We start from the raw sequence: 22378 nt of genomic DNA, 5'->3' as shown, positions 1-22378 counted from the left end.
TATGCATTGTACTGATGAGCAACTTCACAAGCAGGTTAATGGAATCCCTAAAGCATGTTATTTTAACCACTTCAATACTATACACTTTAACCCCTTCATGCCCGAACCATTTTAAAGTTTTCAGCATCACACTTTGAATGACAATTACTCGGCCATGCAATACTGTACCCAAATGAAATTTGAGAAAGATAGTGCTTTCCTTTGGTGGTATTTAATAATCCCTGTTTTTTTTTTGCTATATAAAGTAAACGAAAAAATACCCACAAATTTCTGTACAAATACCCTCCAAATGACCCCCTTATTGGAAAGTAGACATTCCAAGGTATTTAGTAAGAGGCATAAGGAGACATACTTATAATTACACCCCATTACACATTCCACATGTGTGAGTATTTCAAAATCCTTAAAAATCCAAGGAGCATAAATTAATTACACAAAATTACGCATCTAATTTCATGATTACACATTACATTTTTGGAGGCCCTGGAGCAAACATTCAAAAAATGATGAAATTTTGGAAAGCTAACCCCACAAGGTATTTTCAAAGAGGCATGACTTTTGAAGACTTCAATTTCTTGCCTCAAATATTTAGAAAATACAAATTAATTTTTTTTTACAGAAAGTTGTCAATAAGATAATCAATAATGATATATCAATACTAAACAGTGCTTGCTATAATTCCTTATTTTTTTACTTGCTCCTTTCAATGTCCTTACAACATCCTTATACCATGAAAAACAGAACTTATAGTGCCAAATGCTGATATGTAAATCCCTAGTGTAATAATATAAAAATAGTCCACACACATGAATGAAAAGAGAAAATAAAGTTCCTTTAAATGAAAAGAAATCCTCAAAATTGGGAAGAAACACCCGAACTGACCCTCTGTAGTACTATTCCACCTCATACTCAAGCGAGATCATCTGACCAGTTTGCAGTGACCCCCTTACTGTACAGCAAGAGGAGTCAATAAACGACTGCAGCTAAGGACTGGTAAGCTGCAACACATTCAATTTTTGTTTTTGTAACACCAGTCAAAACTAGGTTTTTTGGCAATAAGGAAAGATTTATAAACTTTTTGTCATGGCAACAATGTTGTATCCAGGTAGAGAAGAGAGGGAAATTTTACAGCAGGAACAGAGACAGCAATACCAAGCTGGAAGAAACACTAACTAGGTCTTCTGCCTCTCCCTCCCCCACGCATTTTGGAAATTTCCTATTACTTCCTGTACTGGTGACCATGTCATTGCCACCATGACAGGGCATAAGGGCAAATCTCACCAGAAAGGCCACCACAGATAGCAGTAAAAAACTACCTAGGCTCTTTCTTGTTTTCCCTGTACTAAAAACCTAAAAAGCAATGAATTAAGACAGGAAAGTAAGAATGGACCCCTAAAAGGAACATTACATATTTATATTTTACGTATTATATAAATTTAAGCATTGTCCTTTAACTGTTTTTTACTAAAATATTTAAAAGATTTTATATTTTTCCCTGATTTCACTAAACAAAGAACATGTGTATGTAGCACTAACCCTGAAGGAGCTGCTGGTTATTTATGGGCTTACCGTTATAAGGGAATACTTATTAAGGTTGCCAAAAGATATACGGTACTAGGTTAAAGGTCTAAGATAATATGCTTAGGCGTGCATTTCACTAAGTTCAGAATTAAGGTGCAAGATGTTGACATATTAGGATGCATCTGTCTGCGGTAAGAGGTACAAAGCTAAGATAGGACTGGTTACGCAAGAATATGGTCAGTCAGCAGATGTTGAAATGACGAAATAACTATCAGAAGACTGTATTTCACCTTTGACTTAGATAATGTCATGAGTTTAAGAAAAATGTCGATGTATGTATGAATTACCTGATTGGTTAAACCACAGGGCTGTCCTTCTGTTCAAACTAAATAAAATTGTTGTGTGTGCTTCAATAGGCACATTCATTATTCACGTACAATAGCGTGTATGTGTAATGTTTTGTCCACCGGTGAAAGGGACCTCCGCTCTTCAATCCTAGCCTAGGCTACCAGGGGTTACTTACAGAAGACGAGCAACCTAACAGTTTTGGTACCAGCAAAGTGGGGTTCGTCTCGTCTTGCGACAGGTAAGTCACTTTACTCTTTTTTACCTGATTGGTGAATGGTGTAAACACTTACTCTGTCCGGGCGGCCGCTACGAACTTAGTTTAAAATTAAAAGAAGTAACTGTGCCTTCGCGATGGACTAGGCTGGTCACTCGGGAGGTGAAAAGGGCTCGCAAGGAATTTATAGGTTTAGGGGAGTCCGACTAGGTTGGTCTGACTTAAAACTATTGGTGATAGTATTTTTAACACGGGAAGTAGTAGATTACGCCCGTGACAAAGGGATTGGTGGAGTGGACGCCCATTTGAAAAAAATTTTTTTTTAAAAAAAAAAAGTGCACTATAAATTGATAAATGTATTGCAATACGGTTATTTCATGTCTTAAAGTATATTAAGAATATGTCTGTTTCTCTCTAGGTACACGTGTAAGTATATAGAGTATAAGTTTTAATATAGAGTATAAGGAAAATAATTGTTGTTGTTTAAATGAGTGCAGAATATGAGGAGCCCTCTTGTAGTGACATAGCATCCGCCTGCCCCCATTGCACGTTAGGTCTACTCTTCCTAAGAATAGATGACAAGTGGATTTGACTGACCACCAGACCAGGGGGGTTCTCTTGCAGACTTGGTGTAAGAGGGGTAAATACCGCCACCAGGAAAAATTTACCCTTCATCGTATATTAAGGGTAAATCTTCATAGTTTTATATAAGTCCATCTGCCCCAAAAAAGATCAGGGATCCTACTCCCAGACCAGAGACCGGATTGTTGGACAAACCGGGTGTTATCACCTGTGTCCTGCCACTAGACACACACTGCCCAGACTACTAGATGGGGAATTCTGCAGCAACCCAAGCCATGGCCACCCCATCACCCTATGAATTTGTCAGTAATATGATCCCTGGCCCCCAGGTAGAACCATTTTGGACACAAGTCCGGGAAAGGTGTCACCAATTGGGAATCCATGACCCAGGACCCCAAGGTCCTTGTTCAGAGGAAGACTGGCAAGAAGTCAGTAAAATTTGTCAGGTACATAAGCATTCTTATCCTCCCTGCAAAGGGGCTGACCCACAATACATGAAGGATTGTTTCTGTGCATGGAACAAATGCCTTGGAAAATATAGGCAATTGTGGACAGCAAGGACATTGGAAATCCCAGTGCCCTTATAGGACTGGACAGATTAGAGCAAGAGGCAGAGGCAGGGGATTTAACCCCCAGACCCGCCCACAGTATCCCCGTTATCTGCCATACCAGAACCCTCGTCAACCACTACCCCAATATCCTACACAGCCACAAATAATGCACCGAGGGAAACTCTGTTGGTATTAATGGGACACCTGTCACCCATCCCATCACTCCACCACTGACTGTAGCCACTCCAGAAGGACAGAAATTATGTACCCAAACTTTTGCCGTCTTGTCCTCATGCCCTGTGCCCCTTATGGGACGGGACCTCTTGGCACAACTGTGTATTACCATTAAGTTTAATAAAGAAGGTTCCCTTACCGCTAGTTCACCATTATGTGACTTACATGGCCCTAAGCGACATGCACACAGAGGGTTCCCAAAAAGACATGCACACAGGAGTTTCTTTCTAATGATACCTTCCTCCCTTGACCATCACACAATTTGGGCAGAAAACAAAGGTAGTGTGGGCTTTATTAATTGCACACCATATGCACCCCAAATGCGGTCAGATGCAGGGATACAATATCAAAAACAGTATCCCCTACCCCCAGAGAAAGTCCAAGGCATCTCCCCTCAAATTAATGATTACATATCAAAAGGTATCCTGAGACCGATCATCAGTCCCTGGAACACGCCCATTTACCCCGTAAAAAAGGCCAGTGGGGAGTGGAGACTTGTACAAGACCTCAGAGCAGTAAACAAACAAGTGATTCCCCTCCCACCCCTAGTCTCAGACATCACTTTTATTTTCTCATGCATACCGGCAGACTCTCTATGCTACACAGTAATTGATTTAGCGAATGCTTTCTTTAGCATTCCCATTGCAGAGGAAGCCCAACCTATGTTTGCTTTCTCCTGGGCCGGGGGCCAACTAACCTGGCAAGGGTATGTAGACAGTCCAGCCGCCTTCTCTATGGTACTCAACGAGACTGTCAAGTCTTGGACTTCTGAGCGTGGGTCGGTACTAATACAGTATGTGGATGACCTGCTCCTGTGCAGTCGAACTGCTGAAGATTGTGCGGTCGATTCAACATCACTGTTACAACACCTAGCTCACGCCGGGCATCTAGCCTCAAGGAAGAAAATACAATGGTGCCAGCCACAGGTAGAATACCTAGGGTGCATTCTAAAGGAAGGGACAAGGCTAGTGTCCCCCAAACGTGCCGCAGCCCTTCGAGCTCTCAGTCCCCCAAAAGACAAGGCCGCCCTACTCTCATTTTTGGGTGCAATTGTATATTGCCGCCAATGGATCCCTGACTGTTCTCATTATGATAGTATCCTAAGAGAGGCTACTGGCTCGACAGCCCCTAAATTAATAGATTGGACTGAAGACAGACTACAAGCTTTTCAAGCTCTATTAAACAGTCTGTCAAATGCTCCCGCCCTAGGGTTGGTAGACTATGGTAAAGCTTTTCAACTATACTGTGTAGTCTCGGGGACCTCTTTTGCCGCCGTGCTAACACAACAGCATGGAACAGGCTACCGCCCTGTCTCCTACCTATCTAAAAAAAACTCCCCATCCAAGTACAGGGAATGCCATTCTGTCTCCAAAATCTTGCTGCCTGTGCAATGGCTGTACAAGATGCAAACAAATTAGTGCTAGGTCACCCATTGACTCTCTATACCACTCATTCAGTCACGCATCTTATTCAGAACATGAATACCCAACATATGACCTCGCAAAGACTTAGTGGTTATGAGATAACACTGATGAACACTGATAACCTCACACTCAAATATGTGCCTGCCAGCAACCCCGCTGTGCGCCTTTTGCATTCCATGTTGCGTTTACCACATGACCCAGACATTATACATGACTGTTCGGAAAAGGTTGCTGCTATTACCAGTCCCAGACCTGATCTCACTGACACCCCTATCTCAGGTGCAGAGGATGTTTTCGTTGACGGTAGCTGCTCACGTCCCTCTGACTCCACCTTTTTAACCGGTTATGCAGTTGTTCAACTACCAGACATCGTACTGGAGGCAAAATCATTACCTCCTTCTTCAGCCCAGGTAGCAGAGTTAGAAGCCCTCACTAGGGCCTGCATTCTATTCACCGGTAAAGAGGTGAACGTCTACACAGACAGTAGATATGCTTTTGGAGTGGTGCATGATTTTGGTGTGATATGGGCCAATAGAGGTTTTAAAACAGCAGACAACAAAATAATTGCCAACTCCACACAGATTAGTGCTCTCCTCCAAGCCATTCTTCTTCCAAAAAAGGTAGCCATAATTAAAGTAAAGGCACACTCCTCTGACAGCAGTCGTGTTTCAAAAGGGAATGCTCTTGCTGACAGAGAAGCTAAAAGAGCTGCTGCCTTTTCCCCTAACCCACCTGCCCCCACAACAATGTTTTTCAAGGAACACTTCGCAGCACCTAACTTTAAAACTGTTATAGCACAGATGCAATCAATGGCCACAGAAGATGATGTCCATTTTTGGACAAAGGAAGGATTGACCAAAGACCCTGAAGGTCTTTGGTCAAAAGAGGGGAAGAGACATATAGGGGCTGCACTCTCATATCTCCATGGTCCAGGACATATAGGGGCTGCCCCTTTGATCAATATATATATATGAAATCCTTTATCACCCACAAAGTGCAGGAGTAGTGGAAAGAATGAATAGGAATATCAAAGATAAACTAAAAAAGGCCACAGGAGGCACGTTGAAAGGATGGCTTGACCATCTGCCTGCTGTATTGTTCCAAATTAGGACCACACCACATGCAAGAACAAAACTATCACCCTTTGAGGTCCTCATGGGAGTCCCCGCAAACATAGAATTACCCCCATTAGACCAAGACACTGATATTGACATTTATTCCCAACAGGAAATGTACGTGAAAAACCTGGTAAGTATGCTTCATGAAATGAACGAACACGTTTCTGTCACCTTTTTTCCCTCTTCCCACAGAACCAACGCATCCCTTCATCCCTGGGGATAAAGTGCTGATCAAACAATTAGCACAAAGAAAGAGTATCGGACCGGCTTTCTCAGGACCATGGAAGGTGGAAAAGGTATCCAGGACCGCAGTGTTAACAGACCTAGGAAACACCTGGATCCACGCCAGCCGTCTTAAAAAGTGTCCCCAGCTTCCCTCGACTCCAGAGCCCCTGGCAGTGACAGAGAGCAGCAACTCCCAAGAACAAGATCTACAAGAAGTTCAGAGAGGCATAGAACAAATTTCCCTGGAAGATCCCACACCCCCTCAAAAGGACAAAACAGAGCCAACAACTGCCGGGATGAGAAACGAAGAAGAAGAACAGAACTCTTAGATAACAAATAATCAGAACTTTAAAAAAAGATGCTTTCTCCATCAGTGTCAGGGAAGGCTGTATGCCTTTGGGGTAGTCTGGTACTATTTGTATTCCTGCCCACATGGTTTATAGCCAACTGTATATATCATCCAGAAGATTTAGGTTTATTAAAAGGGATATGTGGACCACCTAAGATGAATAATACCCCCGGCCAAAGACATAGTAGAAGTATTGTACCCGTTAATGAGTCACCTAAGGGACTGACTAACAAGATGTTACTACTAAAATTCAAATATAGCTATGCTCAAAAATCTGGTTTTGAGAAATGCTGGATTTGCAGCAAGCTACATCCCAGTACAGCTAGAATCCCTCTCATGGCAGTCCCCTTGAATTTTACCCCCCTCCTTAATGGAACACCCCCTATCGTCCTAACGAATGTTACTAGGACCCGTCCAAATAAAACCCTCACTTTCCAAATTATAGGTAGAAGCCACTTCCCAGACTGGTGTTTCCGACTGGGAAACACCACAGATGGAGCCGAGGTTTGCAAACAAGCAAAACTTAACATTTCAATGACATCATTTAACAGTCCTTCTTTCTTCCATACTTCAGACCCCACCCTAAATGCCACCTTTTTAGACTTTCTTAGCTCTAGTACCAAGACTACAATACACCAATTAATGTCAATACTGGTGCTCTCTGGCCTTTCTGATACTCTTAGGAACGTGTTCCATAAACGACCCCTAGCTCTAGGAAATACCATATATATATGCTGCGGCAAACTCTGTCACCCCTGGATCCCAACCAAACCCCAGGGGTGGTGTTGCCTTGCAGCCCTGGTTCCTATTATGGGGGTATTAGGGGATAACAAGGGAAGTCACCTCCTTGAAGCCAGCATGCATCCTAGATATCCCCTTAGACACCGTAATAAACGAGAATTGTTTTTAGAAAAAGATATGGCCTGGGCATGGTTCCCTTCCTGGACAGGGTGGGGAATTGACCTAATGAAAAGATTAAATAATTACACTGGCATAATTGATGAGATTCTGGAGGAAAATTCTGATGACATAACCAAACTAAATCTAGAAACTAGGGCAATTAGGAAGCAACTAGAACTACATGAGTTGGCTATAGAAAGTATGAGTGCAGCCCTTACTGGCCTCTGTGAGACTACTGAGGATTATGAGTGCTGTACCTGGATTCATAATACCAGCATCGAAGTCCAAGACTACTATGACGTTATTGCCCAACACAGGGAAGAGGTAAATAAACTACAGAAAGAGGCAAGGAACATAGGAAAAAACTGGGATCCCTTCTCGAGCAGTTTTAGTTTTGGGGGATTAATATCTTGGCTCCGAAATGCTGCCATGACAATTGTCACTGTGATTCTCTTCATTCTATTTTTATATGCCTGTTATAAGATAATCAAATGTTTATGTAAAAAGGGAAACACGGTCGCTCCGAAGGATCTGAAACTCACTTCCATTGTTAAGGATCCAACGGTATGGTATAGAAACCAAGAGCACAAGGGTTCGGAGTATGAAGCCTGTGCTATTAAATTAGAAAAGGAATGATCATTATGTAAATCACAGAATGATCAAAGGAAGGATTATAAGGGAATACTTATTAAGGTTGCCAAAAGATATACGGTACTAGGTTAAAGGTCTAAGATAATATGCTTAGGCGTGCATTTCACTAAGTTCAGAATTAAGGTGCAAGATGTTGACATATTAGGATGCATCTGTCTGCGGTAAGAGGTACAAAGCTAAGATAGGACTGGTTACGCAAGAATATGGTCAGTCAGCAGATGTTGAAATGACGAAATAACTATCAGAAGACTGTATTTCACCTTTGACTTAGATAATGTCATGAGTTTAAGAAAAATGTCGATGTATGTATGAATTACCTGATTGGTTAAACCACAGGGCTGTCCTTCTGTTCAAACTAAATAAAATTGTTGTGTGTGCTTCAATAGGCACATTCATTATTCACGTACAATAGCGTGTATGTGTAATGTTTTGTCCACCGGTGAAAGGGACCTCCGCTCTTCAATCCTAGCCTAGGCTACCAGGGGTTACTTACAGAAGACGAGCAACCTAACAACCGTTACCTTCCGTTCTCTTTATTGTATGTCTAGGGGATGTCCCGTGGTAGATGGTCCAGTAACTTGAAACAATAGATCCACTTGAATGGATTTTATTTGCAAAACTCAAACCATTGAACAGTCTTTCAACTTGTGATCAGAGAGTTAGAAAGGAGGTTCAGGTACTCTCAATGTCAAAGTCTATAAACGTTAAGGAACTTGCTTACTTTGACTGCATCCAGAGAATAGCCATTCGCAGCTGGATGAACACTCAGGTTGGACAGTCCCTCTCTCACAAGGCCTAGCAGCCAACAAGGTGTTTACTCAGGAACAAAGTCTTTGTCACAGACGTTGTTGCAGAACACGTAGGGAAACTAAGCTTTAGAACACTTGTAGGATACCTGGATCTTTCAGCCTGCTTGGCGATATCCAGAAGACCGGATTCTCTTGGTTACTTCAGCCCTTCCAGGCTCTTGTTAAGAAAACCAACCCGTGTGTGGTGTTCTTCTAAAGTGTCCCCCCCTGGAATGCTTGAAGTACACTGGGTCTCTCCCGAACCGGAGATGGCACCCAACCACCTCAGAATCCTCCTTCAGTTTCCTTGCATTGGGCTAGCCAGCCCTGAGACATTAAAGTCGGGTGGATCCGCACCCCAGGCCATAGCCTTCCTGGGGGCTGGTCAGGAGGACCAGGACCATGAAGTCAGCACATTATACTGGACTGGAACCCCGAATCACGTGACGTCCGCATCTTAAATACCCTCTCCCAGAGGGCACAGCGAGAGGGCCACTCCCACTGACCTGGCTCCGAAAGAAGGCTAATTTAAGCACTTGACCAGACCACAGTTCCACGCCTGCCACAAGAGACAGTGCCGTCTCTGGCCAGGCGAAACATCTCACAATCCAGTCAGACTGATGCAGAGGTCCAATTTAGACAAATAAACCCAAACCAAACTGCAGTTTAGGCAAAGTTTAACTTTGGAAAACGCATAACGCGTGCTCTTCAGGAGCCGCCGCTACATGTACAAAACCGGTAGGCTTTCCTTTAAGAAATACATATCAGAGAAGTAAAGATTTACAAGTGGTAATAGATCAGCATAATTATAACAATTATAGGAATGGAAAGAAAACTAAGTAGAAAAAAAAAATTCAAGTAACTGCTAAAGTATTTACTAAAACTGGGTGGTTGTACAGAAGTTGATCTAATCGACTGACAAGTGCCCCCGCTCTAATACCGTCCTCCATTGCTCTTCCATAATTATCCCTAGATCTTCTTCCCATTTTCCCCTACTCTGATCCTTCGATTCCTCTATCAGAGTCTTATGGGGCGCCCCTAATGACATTAATCCCCCTTCTTCTTGATCTTTACTGCCCCATAAATGTTGCAATTGTGCAGCCAGGAAGTAACTCCGTGGGTGCAGTACCACTATACCCCCCTTCCTTGCTGGTAATTGTAGTGCTTGCAAACTTATCCTAGCCTGGCCTCCTTTACAGATCAGTTCCCTAAACATTGTATCAATTTTTTTTAACCATTTCTTATCTATCCATATCGGAGAATTGTGCAATATATATAATAATTGTGGCAGCCAGAGCATTTTAATAAGATTGCATCTCCCTGCCACTGATAAGGGAGGTTGCCGCCAAATTTCAATTTTACTTTTAAATTTGGCCAGGAGAGGTATTAAATTGTTACTTATAAACTTATTGGGATCTTTTGTTAAGTGTATTCCTAGGTATTGAATTTTCTCAACAATTTCCAATTGAGGCATCTCTAATGCCCCGTACACACGAGAGGACTTATGTCCGACAGACTTCCAAAGGAGTTCCGCCGGAGTTCCGCCGGAGTTCCGCCGGAGTTCCGCCGGAGTTCCGCCGGAGTTCCGCCGGAGTTCCGACAGACTTTTCGGCCGAACGGACTTGGCCACACACGATCACACTAAACTCCGACGGATTCGAACGTGATGACGTACGACCCGACTCGAATAAGGAAGTTCATAGCCAGTAGCCAATAGCTGCCCTAGCGTCGGTTTTAGTCCGTCGGAGTAGCATACACACGAGCGGAGTTTTCGAAGGGGACCGGGTCCGGCGGAGTTCCTTCGGGAAAATTTGAAGCATGTTCCATATTCTAAAGTCCGTCAGACTTTGGTGAATCAAAAGTCCGTTGCAGCCCACACACGATCGGATAGTCTGACGGACTCGGTCCTTCGGACTTTGGATGTTGAAAAGTCCGCTCGTGTGTACGCGGCATAACGCTATTTGGTTCTTAATGGGGTCAATCGGCATAAGTGCCCATTTCTCCCAATTTATTGCCAGACTGGAGAGACTTTGGAATTTTACAAATATGTCCATCACCTTCCCGAGGGATTGCCCCGTGTCCCCCAGGAAGAGGAGAAAATCATGCAATTCTCTTTTCTCCTGTGCTTCTCAAAAATTCTTTCATAGTTACACTCTTACTGCTATAGCCAATGACTCCATGGCAAGCACAAAAATAAGGAGGGACAATGGGCACCCCTGTCTCGCCCCCCTTTCCAGTTGTATCTTACCCGAGTAGTCATTATTAACCCTAATTCTGGCACTCCATTATACATTATTTTCATCCACTTAATGAACAAAGGGTCAAAGCCAAATTCCTTCAATACCCGCCAGATATACCCCCACTCCAGGCTATCAAACACCTTAATCACAAGGACATGGACATGATCGTGCTTGTTCCCATATTTTCTGTAGGAGTCTGCTGAGATATACCCTCCTAATGTTCATACTCGTCGACCTACCGGGAATAAATCCTGTTTTATCTGGGTGTAGAAGTCTCAGAATCATTTTATTTAACCTTGCTGCCATTACCTTGGTCAGGATTTTGGCATCTGAACAGAGTAGGGAAATTGGTCTATAAGACGTTGTGTCCAAGGGATCTTTCCCCTCTTTTGGCAATACTATTAATGTTGCCTCCGTCATTGAGGTGGGCATTTCCCCTCCACTTCCACCCAGTTCAACACTTTGAAGAGCTCTGGAAGCAATACCTTCCCATAGTGTTTATATGTTTCCACCGGCAGACCATCAGGCCCTGGAGATTTCTGGTTAGCCATCTCCATCACTGCTTGCTATATTTCCTCCAGAGTTATCAGGGCCTCCATTCCCTCCCTATCAGCATCCATAAGAACCAGTATTTCAATACTCTCAAAGAATACATACAATTCCTCACTCCCCGCAGCCCACCGCAACCTTTGCCTTTAGTTATTTTAGCATGCTTTAGCATTCTTACTTTACAGAATTTCTTCACACATGCCTAAAATTTTGCACAGTACTGTGAGTACATATACACACACACACAGTATCTCACAAAAATGAGTATACCCCTGACATTTTTGTAAATATTTTATTATATCTTTTCATGTGACAACACTGAAGAAATTACACTTTGCTACAATGTAAAGTAGAGATTGTATAGCTGTGTAAATTTGCTGTCCCCGCAAAATAACTTAACACACAGCCATTAATGCTGGCAACACAAGTGAGTAGACCCCTGGGCCCAAATAGCCATTTCCCTCCCTGGTGTCATGTGACTCGTTAATGTTACAAGGTCCCAGGTGTGAATGGGGAGTAGGTGTGTTAAATTTGGTGTCATCACTCTCTCATACTGGTCACTGGAAGTTCAACATGGCACCTCATGGCAAAGAACTCTCTGGAGGATCTAAAAAACAGAATTGTCGCTCTACACAAAGATGGCCTAGGCTATAAGAAGATGGCCAAGACCCTGAAACTGAGCTGCAGTATGGTGGCCAAGACCATAAAGCGGTTTAACGGGACAGGTTCCACTCAGAACAGGCCTCATCATGGTCGACCAAAGAAATTGAGTGCATGTGCTCAGCATCATATGCAGAGGTTGTCTTGTGGGAAATAGATGTATGGGTGAATGCGTGAAAGTGAATGAGGAAACCAAATAAGACTAATTTCATATTTAAAAAAAAAATGTTCCTATATAGTCCATTCATTACCCCGTTATATAAAATTAGTCTTATTTGGTTTCCTCATTCACTTTGATAGTTTTCATCATGGTCTTGAGTAGGGATGAGCCGAACACCCCCCGGTTCGGTTCGCACCAGAACTTTCGAACGGACCCCAAATTCGAACGAACTTTAGAACCCCATTGACGTCTATGGGACTCGAACGTTCGAAATTAAAAGTGCTAATTTTAACGGCTAATATGCAAGATACTGTCCTAAAAAGGGTTTGGGGACCTGGCTCTTGCCCCAGGGGACATGGGTCAATGCCTAAAATGTTTTTAAAAATGGCCGCTTTGGCGGGAGCACTGATTTTAATGATGATTAAAGTGAAAAAAAAAAGTGAAATATTCCTTTAAATATGGTGCCTGGGGGGTGTCTGTAGTATGCCTGTGAAGTGCCACGTGTTTCCCGTGTTTAGAACAGTCCCTGCACAAAATGACATTAAACAGAAATAACATCATTGAAAACTGCTTGCGGTTTTAATGTTATATCTGGTTCCTGCAATATGGTTGAAAACCATTGAGAAAAATGGCATGGGTAGCCCTCCCTGCCCATTACCAGCCCCTTTGGGTCTTGTACGCATATCAAGGGGAACCCTGTACCCATATTAAAAAAAAGGAAATGCGTGTGGCCCCCAGGCCCTATATACTCAGAACAGCAGTATACAGGCGGTGCAAACAAGACAGGGACTGTGTAGGTTTGTTGTGTTAAGTTGAATCTGTTTGTAATTTTCAACTGGTACATTTTTAGAGCCGGTTCACACAGCGGGCGATGCGAGGCGACACGACTCGCCTCGCCTCGCTCTCGCAAGTCGCCCCCGTTCTGTACAATGGAACCGTTCTGAGAGGAGCGACTCGAGTCGCTCCGACTCAGAAAAAAGGTTCCTGTACTACTTTTGGGCGACCTCGGGGCGACTTGCATTGACTTCTATACAGAAGTCATTTGCAAGTCGCCGCTGAGGCCGTGGCAGGTCGCGGCGAGGCAAGTCGGAGTCGCCTCGCCTCGCCTGCTGTGTGAACCGGCCCTTAAAGTGTAGCTCCAGTCAAAAAAAATATTTTTAAGCTTTTTGGAAAACATAGGGAAGGGTTATCACCCCTGTATAATTTGTTTTGTCGTCCATATTTTTTCATCTCACTTGCTGTTGTCTCCTTCCGTTTGCAAGTAGGAGATGTTTGTAAGTTGGATGTTTGAAACAGTAGGTGGAGGAGCGCAAGTTCTCTAACATCTACCAGCTCCGTAATGTCGTCATGGAGGAGTGGAAGAAGACTCCAGTGGCAACCTGTGAAGCTCTGGTGAACTCCATGCCCAAAAGGGTTAAGGCAGTGCTGGAAAATAATGGCCAAATGGGTGGCCACACAAAATATTCATACTTTTGGCCCAATTTGGACATTTTCACTTAGAGGTACACTCACTTTTGTTGCCAGTGGTTTGGACATTAATGGCTGTGTGTTGAGTTATTTTGAGGGAACAGCAAATTTACACTGTTATACAAGCTGTGCACTCACTGCTTTACATTGTAGCAAAGTGTCATGACTTCAGTGTTGTCACATGAAAAGATATATAATAAAATATTTACAAAAATGTGAGGGATGTACTCACTTTTGTGATATATATATATATATAACGTATTTCTTGGACCATAAGACACACTTTTTTCCCCAAAAAATATGGGGGAAAATGTCTCTGGGTCTTATGGTGCGAATCTACATCAGGCACCGCCATGGGCCCCACCATGCTAGTCAGTCCAGGAAGACAGACATCCCAGGCCCCTGCGAGGGCTGGGCGATCTCCCCGCTGGGCCTGACATCTGCTGAGAAGACAGAGCAGCCCAAGCAATGGCACATGTCAGGCTGCATTAATGTCAATGGTCAGGCTGCATTTCTCTGACACTGGTCAGGCTGCATTTCATGGGCACTGGTAAATATTTTAGTACACTATTTGGTTCAGAATATTTTTTTTCTTGTTTTCCTCCTCTAGAACCTAGGTGCAACTTATGGTCAGGTTCATCTTATGGAGCAAAAAATATGATACATATACATAGGCATACCCCACTTTTAAGTACACAATAGGGTTTATTTACTAAAGCTGGAAAGTGCAAAATCAGGCTCACTTCTGCATAGAAACCAATGAGCTTCCAGGTTTTATTACCAAAGCTTAATACAGGGGTGCCCAACCAGTAGCCCGGGGGCCACATGTGGCCCGCGGAGCTCTCTGATGTGGCCCGCGACCTCCTGCTCTGGGGTGACGGGTTGGCAAGCCTAGATTGTGGGTTGCCAACCCACCATCCCAGAGAATCAGTGTTGTGAATAAATCCACTGGTAGAGCTTCTGTTAAAAAAATAAAAAAAAAACACTGGTAGAGGAAGCAAGTGGCTGCAGAGCCGCATAAGCCAGTGCTTCCTGTATAGTGCCAACTCCTATCACAGATGGAGTGATATCAATTGCGATCTGCCTGGGACAACAGCCGGCGATACCTGAATGGAAAACTGTTATTAAAGGTAAGTTTATTACTTAAATCACAGTGTATATATGGGCATATCTGCTTTCAGAAAACATATAATATTTGAGGGTTTAAAGTAATTTTAATATGTGTGTGATAAACAAAAAAAAGTGGTTAGTGCATCGGAAGAGAACAACACTGAAACACCCCTAGAAATGCAACTTCCTGCTTTTTTAATTGGCTTAGTAACTTTTGGAATCTCTTGATAGGAATTAAATGTTTGCTTGGTCACTTCCTAAGGGCTCATGCACACAAGCACATGGCTTTACACAGGATCTTGCTTGCAAAAATGTTTCCGTACACCAGGGCCGGACTGGCTTACCAGGATAGCAGGAAACTTCTGGGTAGGCTGGCAGGCTGCCTGCTCTGGGGGTGCTTTGAGCTGAGGCTGCAGCGACGCCCATAAAAAATATGAGGGCCAACTTGTCAACTGCACATGTGCCGTTCCGAAGCTAACCGGACTCAGGAAAGCCCAGTACACGCTCTGCCATTTTCAGGCAGGCAGGCGCATGCGCAGTGACGTAATGGCACCGCTCGGCTACATTTTTAAATGTAAGACACTAGTTTTGGTGTCTTCGCATCATGGCCAGGTAAGACCGGACCCCTCCGCAGCCTCCGACCTCCTCCTGTTACTCTCCTGTACCATGTCTGCATTGCCTATGACCACCCGCTGTTACTCCTATACCATGTCTGCACAGCCCCCAACATCTCCTGTACCGTGTCCGCACAGCCCCCGACATATCCTGTATCATGTCTGCAGACTCTGACATCTCCTTTACCTTATCCGCACAGCCTATGACCACCTCCTCCACCATGCCCACATAGCCTATGACCACTTCATGTACCATGTCCGCACAGCCTATGACCACCTCCTGTACCGTGTCCGCACAGCTTATGACCACCTCCTGTACCATGTCCGGACAGCCTATGACCACCTCCTGTACCATGTACGCACAGCTTATGACCACCTCCTGTACAGTGTTCACACAGCCTATGACTACCTCCTGTACTGTGTCTGCACAGCCTATGACCACCTCCTGTACTGCGTCCGCACAGCCTATGACCACCTCCTGTACCATGTCCGCACAGCCTATGACCACCTCCTGTACCGTATCCGCACAGCCTATGACCACCTCCTGTACCGTGTACGCACAGCTTATGACCACCTCCTGTACCGTGTTCACACAGCCTATGACCACCTCCTGTACTGTGTCTGCACAGCCTATGACCACCTCCTGTACTGCGTCCGCACAGCCTATGACCACCTCCTGTAACGTGTCTGTACAGCCTATAACCACCTCCTGTACCGTGTCCGCACAGCCTATGACCACCTCCTGTACTGTGTATGCACAGCCTATGACCACCTCCTGTATCATGTCCACACAGCTTATGACCACCTCCTGTACCGTGTCCACACAGCCTCTGACATCTTCTGTATGATGTCCGCACAGCCTCTGTGACGTTATGCTGTTGGGATGGTATAATAACGCAATGGGGCTGGTATGAAATTATTTCCAGGGCTGGGTTTTATTTCCAGTCCAGCCCTGCCATACACTATATGCATATACAGTTTTTGATAACATTTACATGTGTACAGCATATAGTACAAATTGGCCATTGCAGAGCCATGTAGTTTTTTTTGTTGCTAGTACATAAGCAGCTTCTAAAGTAAGCCACCTAGTGGCCTGTTGCAGGTAGCTATTGCCATTTAGCATCTACTGTTCCTGTGGATATGTGGATCCATAGTTCCTGGTTGGCGATGCAGCACATATTAATAGTGGTTTGAAGCCTGGTTGACCGTCCTCAATGTATACTCTACTAGGGGGTCATTATTGGCGGGAGAGTGCATACCCTGGTGAAGGCACAGACGGTGGATTGGTGTGGAGTAGAGCACTTTTATTTAAAGGCATCTTGACAAAAATATAAAGAGCTGCACCATCATCTTGGAATTAATACTTTTGCTGGACTTTATGCACTTTAGTGTTTATATGCACTTTACTGACACATTTTCACCTTTATATTAGTTAGCAGCTAAGGGTAAGCACAGCTCTTGCTTATAATAAATTAACATAGCATCCATTGTTGCTAGGATTTAGGTGCCAACCCAATGGAGCATTTTTATAGTATTATTAATTGGTTTTATATACTGTATGTTTATTTGTTGAATAGCCCAGCACTTTATTGTTACAACTTCCAGAGATAGCTGCCTAGCATCCTTTTTGGGTAGGACACGGATAACTTCTGTCACCTAGTGTCCTCTGTTGCTAGGACACAGGCAGCTTCTGCCACCTAGTGTCCTCTGTTGCTAGGACACAGGCAGCTTCTGTCACCTAGTGTCCCCTGTTGCTAGGACACAGGCAGCTTCTGTCACCTAGTGTCCTCTGTTGCTAGGACACAGGCAGCTTTTGTCACCTAGTGTCCTCTGTTGCTAGGACACAGGCAGCTTCTGTCACCTAGTGTCCTCTGTTGCTAGGACACAGGCAGCTTTTGTCACCTAGTGTCCTCTGTTGCTAGGACACAGGCAGCTTCTGTCACCTAGTGTCCTCTGTTGCTAGGACACAGGCAGCTTTTGTCACCTAGTGTCCTCTGTTGCTAGGACACAGGCAGCTTCTGTCACCTAGTGTCCCCTGTTGCTAGGACACAGGCAGCTTCTGTCACCTAGTGTCCTCTGTTGCTAGGACACAGGCAGCTTCTGTCACCTAGTGTCCTCTGTTGCTAGGACACAGGCAGCTTCTGTCACCTAGTGTCCTCTGTTGCTAGGACACAGGCAGCTTCTGTCACCTAGTGTCCTCTGTTGCTAGGACACAGGCAGCTTCTGTCACCTAGTGTCCTCTGTTGCTAGGACACAGATGGCTTTTGTACTACAACAGAGTATATTTGCGTTTACATATGTAAATGGCACATATTTTACATATGTACATTATGCAAATACGTTTCTTTCCAAACACTGGTTTTGGGACATTTTTTTTTTATGTCCCTGCACATTGCACTAGATTACAGATCGAAATGTCACTATGTGCATGGACAGATTGGCTACAACTGAGCTATATTCAGAGGCATAAAAAAGCAGCCATTTTTTTATCCCATGTGCATGGCATGAGTCCCAAGACTCATCCACTTCTAAAGCAATGCAAATAGCATTTCTTTCTGAGGAAATTGCTTTGGATCATTACACTGAAGGATGACCCTCCCAATCATTCTGAACAGGTCATAGTAAAGGAATATAAATTTCTTCAGAAAAGAGCATTAAAAAAAAAAATATATATATATATATATATATATATATATATATATATATATATATATATATAATGCAATGCATACCCACAAGAGATTGTTATTTTCTCACCAAAACTCCAGTCACTATTTGAAAAACAACAGAACTGACCATTATAAGCCAGTACAAAGCCTACCTCAAAAATGTTGTTTCTATAGTGATGGCTAATAGGTTTAAACGCTCTCTAAAACCAGTATTTTCGTGGCACTAGTAAACATTCAGCTGCAAGTGAAGCATGAAAGATCCAAGTGATCTGAACCCAGGCTGGATGTTTACACAAAGGATTACAGTGGTTTCTGCCAGCCTCTTTTTTCAACCGAGTAGGCTCGTGCCAGGGCAATGCGGTGAGTGCCTACACATCAGGCATAATACATTTATTTCTTTTAAGGTTACTAGCATGATACGGATCAAGGAGGAATACCTTTAACAGACCTGTCAAACAAGGAAACAAGGCTTCAAATAAAACACGACAAGTTTAGAACTCATACCTGCTGATCACAATCCATAATATAATAATAATAATAATACATACACACATATATGATACAGATAGTCTATGTCCAATAAAGGGGATGTGGTGTCCAAGTAGTGCATACAATCTTTTACTTCTAATTCAAAGAACCATGACAATGTAGCTTAATGTTGGCAACCATTTCCAGTGACCACACACTTTTCAAGTATACTCGCTCCAAACAGTTGTCAAAGTTAAAGCATTATTAAACCTAAAACCACAAAATGTAATATATTGCAGCTTACCAATCACTAGATGTTTTATTGTGACTGCATCAGTTTTCTTTTCTTTAGCTTCCCCCCTATCTGTTTTCACCTGGTGATCTGACCAGCAACACACCTGTATTAATGAGACACAACTCTGGAGGAATGAGCACAGGAGGCACAGCAGCATGATCAGTCTGGGGGTAGGGGACCTTAAACGTATTAGCAGATTTCGATACACTAACAAATTAAAGCCAAATTCCAGCTCAAACTTTATAAGCAGTTACAGGAAACATGTTTTTCCTTTTGGGATAAAGCTTTGCATGAATAAATAACGGCTGATCATTGTAATCACCCCGGGCCAGTGTTAAAGAGGAACTGCAGTCTGCTCACATAATCTGTAGTAAAAACATCTTTGCCATTCTGAAGCTTCCCTCCAACCGCTTTGCTTATTATTTTATATATACTGTGATTCTGTACTTGCCAAATATGCTGCAGAAATCTCCCTCCACTGAGTCTGGCTGCAGTCATTTTAACTGTGGACAGCTGAAGCTGCTGCCTGTTCACTTCCTGGATTTACAGACACACCTCCAGCTCTGCAGCATTCATTGGCCCTCTTATGACTCACCCCCCTCCCTTCCTGGCAAACTCTCATGAGAGTGAGAGATAGACATATGCATGATGTCATAAGCCTAGGCTTTTACCAGACAAGTAACAGGAAGAGGGGCTGTATAAGGTATTTACTGGCAGAAAAAAAAATGTTTTACTATCCAAAGTTAAAACAACAAGGGCAGAAGATTTAACAGATGAAAAGATGAAAAAATGACTGAAGCTCCGCTTTAAGTGGTTTGTCTCATCCATATAATCAGATACATTCTGCCAGAGAGTTAGAGAAAAACTACAGACTTGCTGGCTTGATCACCATATGAAAATAAAAAGGAAGAAAGTCAAAAAAAAAAAAAAAAGGAAACAAATGCAGCTATCACATCTAAGGCCGCGTACACACGCGGGGACTGTTCGCCCCACTTTGTCCGTCAAACAGTTTCGGCAAACAGTCCGCTCAAAATTAGCATGGACGGACATGGCCACACACGACGGACGAACAGTTTGCTGAAACCGTGCGCGATGACGTGAACGGCACGTACGACGGGACGAAAAATACGACGTCCTATACACTGCATTATAACTTTCGGCGTGAAAATCCTTTCTGAGCATGCGCGCAACTTTGTTTGACGAACAAGCCAAGCCTACACACCAGCGGACTGTTCGCTGAAACAAGGTTTCAGCGGACAGTTTTTCGGAAATTCCGAAAAACCTTGTCCGTCAAACTGTCCGCTGAAACTGTCCGCTGAAAGCCCACACACGAGCGGACTGTCCGCCCAAACACTGTTCAGCGGACAAAGTTGGGCGAACAGTCCGCCCGTGTGTACGCGGCCTCAGAATTGGTAACTGCAATATAATAAATGTTTGCTTTCGGTTTAATACTGCTTCGTGCTACATTGTATGGCACTTTGAATTAGGAATTAAAGACTTTTACAGAATTTGGACACTGTAATCCCTTTCTTAGATTTACAGTATATGTTTAGGAGAAAGAGCAGGGAGCTGCTTTGTTGTTAAGGAACAAAGTCTTAAAAGTTACAATATATATATATATATATATATATATATATATATATATATATATATATATATATATATATATCACACACACATCACATATACCTTATTTATATTTGTTTATTATTTCTATGTCTTTCTCCTTATTAGCCCTCATTCGCATGGGCCTCCTAGGTTTTTTGGGGGGTTTTTTTAAGCACAGAAGTTGACTTGCGAAAAAAAATCATGAACTTTATATTTCCTAGAGCAATATCTCCTGCCTTTACATGTGTTTAGACACATTCAGACTATCTAACCAGCTCCTGGATGTACACATTTCTATTTTTTTTTCTAAATGCAGTTAAACTGACTGGTTTCTATGCAGAGCTGCACCAGATTTTGCACTCTCCAGTTTTGGTAAAGCCACCCCACGATTTGTTTGCTTGTGTTCAGGCGCAGTCAGTTTAATTGCGTTTAGAAAAAAAAAATATATAGAAATGTGTGCATAATAAATTAACCCCAGCTCGTGTGATATAACATTTAAAATTATTATACGCATTTAAATGCATTAAAAAAAAAAAAAAAAAAAATCCAATAAATGCATATAATCCCATGGCTGTGTGAATGAGGCCTACACCAAAATCGTATACGTTGCTATGGGTAACTTCAATTTACAAAGCTTTACGGATCAGGCAAGAAGTGCAATGTAAGCAGAATGCGATTATATAGAAAAAATAAGACACACCTGACTAACCTAAAAAAAAAAGTCCTGGAAAGAAGTTTTATATAGAGTACGAATTCCTAAAATACAGTAAGGATTATATACTCAAGTCAGATGCAGACAGCAAAGTAAAACAAGTGCATACTTGTCTAATAGGATGTCATGAAATTCTAGCAATGTAGATAGAAAGCAATGGCAAGTTTAATAAAGAGCTGACGAGTCGTGCGTCTCCTGGAAAATGAGGTCACTTACCATCTCATTTTCCTCTCCTTGGTTAAGCAGCGCACGATGGCCATTATTCTGTTTTTCACCCATCAAATCACTGCGATGTCCCTTATTGTTGGCGGCACTGAAATCTGTCCAGCGCAGTAGAATGTCAGCACACCTTGCTGGCCTGTCAGTGACAAATGCAAGTTTCAATTATGAAACAGTTCAGTCCTGGCTCCGCGGCTCCGCCCCTCACATCAGCCAGGTGATGTAACCCTTTACAGGACAGGTAGCAGTGGGATCACCCTCCAGCTTGTACTGTATGATATAATTGAAGGTATGCTGTGGGCAATGTGGAGGACAAGCAGCCTAAACGGGCTGGGTTACTTGCAGAACACTCCTTGTTGTGAAATTTAAGATTCAGCTTGAACTGACAAAAAAAAAAACAATTTTTGCAGATGTAAATTCTGTTAATAATAATATAATGTCGAACTAAACTCTCCTATCCTTTACATCCAAGGAAGCTGCCATCTTAGCCTCTGTTTGATCTGCTGTTGCCATGGTGCTGCTCATGTGATCCGTTATGACACCAGCCATTTGGTGGACTGCTAGTTTGGGTGAGAAAACAAGCACCTGTTATCATTCACAGCATGCCTTGACTGGGAAGCTGTTACCTTAAAGCGGAGGTCCACCCTAAAGTGGACCTTCCGCTCATCAGAACCCTCCCCCCCTCCGGTGCCACAATCGGCA

General features: G+C 43.2%; 1 protein-coding gene and 1 long non-coding RNA gene across 2 annotated transcripts in view; one reads left to right on the top strand and one right to left on the bottom strand.

Moving 5' to 3' along the window:
• The window catches only part of LOC143988151 (putative cation-transporting ATPase 13A4), a 191484-nt gene extending 169628 nt beyond the window's left edge, over window positions 1-21856 (bottom strand). The window contains exon 1 of the mRNA XM_077487480.1: window positions 21674-21856. Within this exon, the coding sequence (XP_077343606.1) occupies window positions 21674-21736 (63 nt within the window). The 5' untranslated portion in view covers window positions 21737-21856. The remainder of the gene's footprint in view (window positions 1-21673) is intronic.
• LOC143988150 (uncharacterized) lies at window positions 1578-8526 on the top strand. The gene is made up of 2 exons (XR_013276775.1): window positions 1578-2107; window positions 6185-8526. It is a non-coding gene; the product is annotated as an uncharacterized LOC143988150 (long non-coding RNA).
• Window positions 21857-22378: the final 522 nt, after the last annotated feature.

The sequence above is a fragment of the Lithobates pipiens genome, unplaced genomic scaffold, assembly GCF_037356315.1.
Source record: "Lithobates pipiens isolate NorthernLeopardFrog02 unplaced genomic scaffold, aLitPip1_a1.2 Scaffold_18, whole genome shotgun sequence".
In the NCBI taxonomy this organism is placed as follows: Eukaryota; Metazoa; Chordata; class Amphibia; order Anura; family Ranidae; genus Lithobates; species Lithobates pipiens.
The sequence above is the reverse complement of the archived record's forward strand: the minus strand, read 5'-3'. Positions and strand labels throughout refer to the sequence as shown.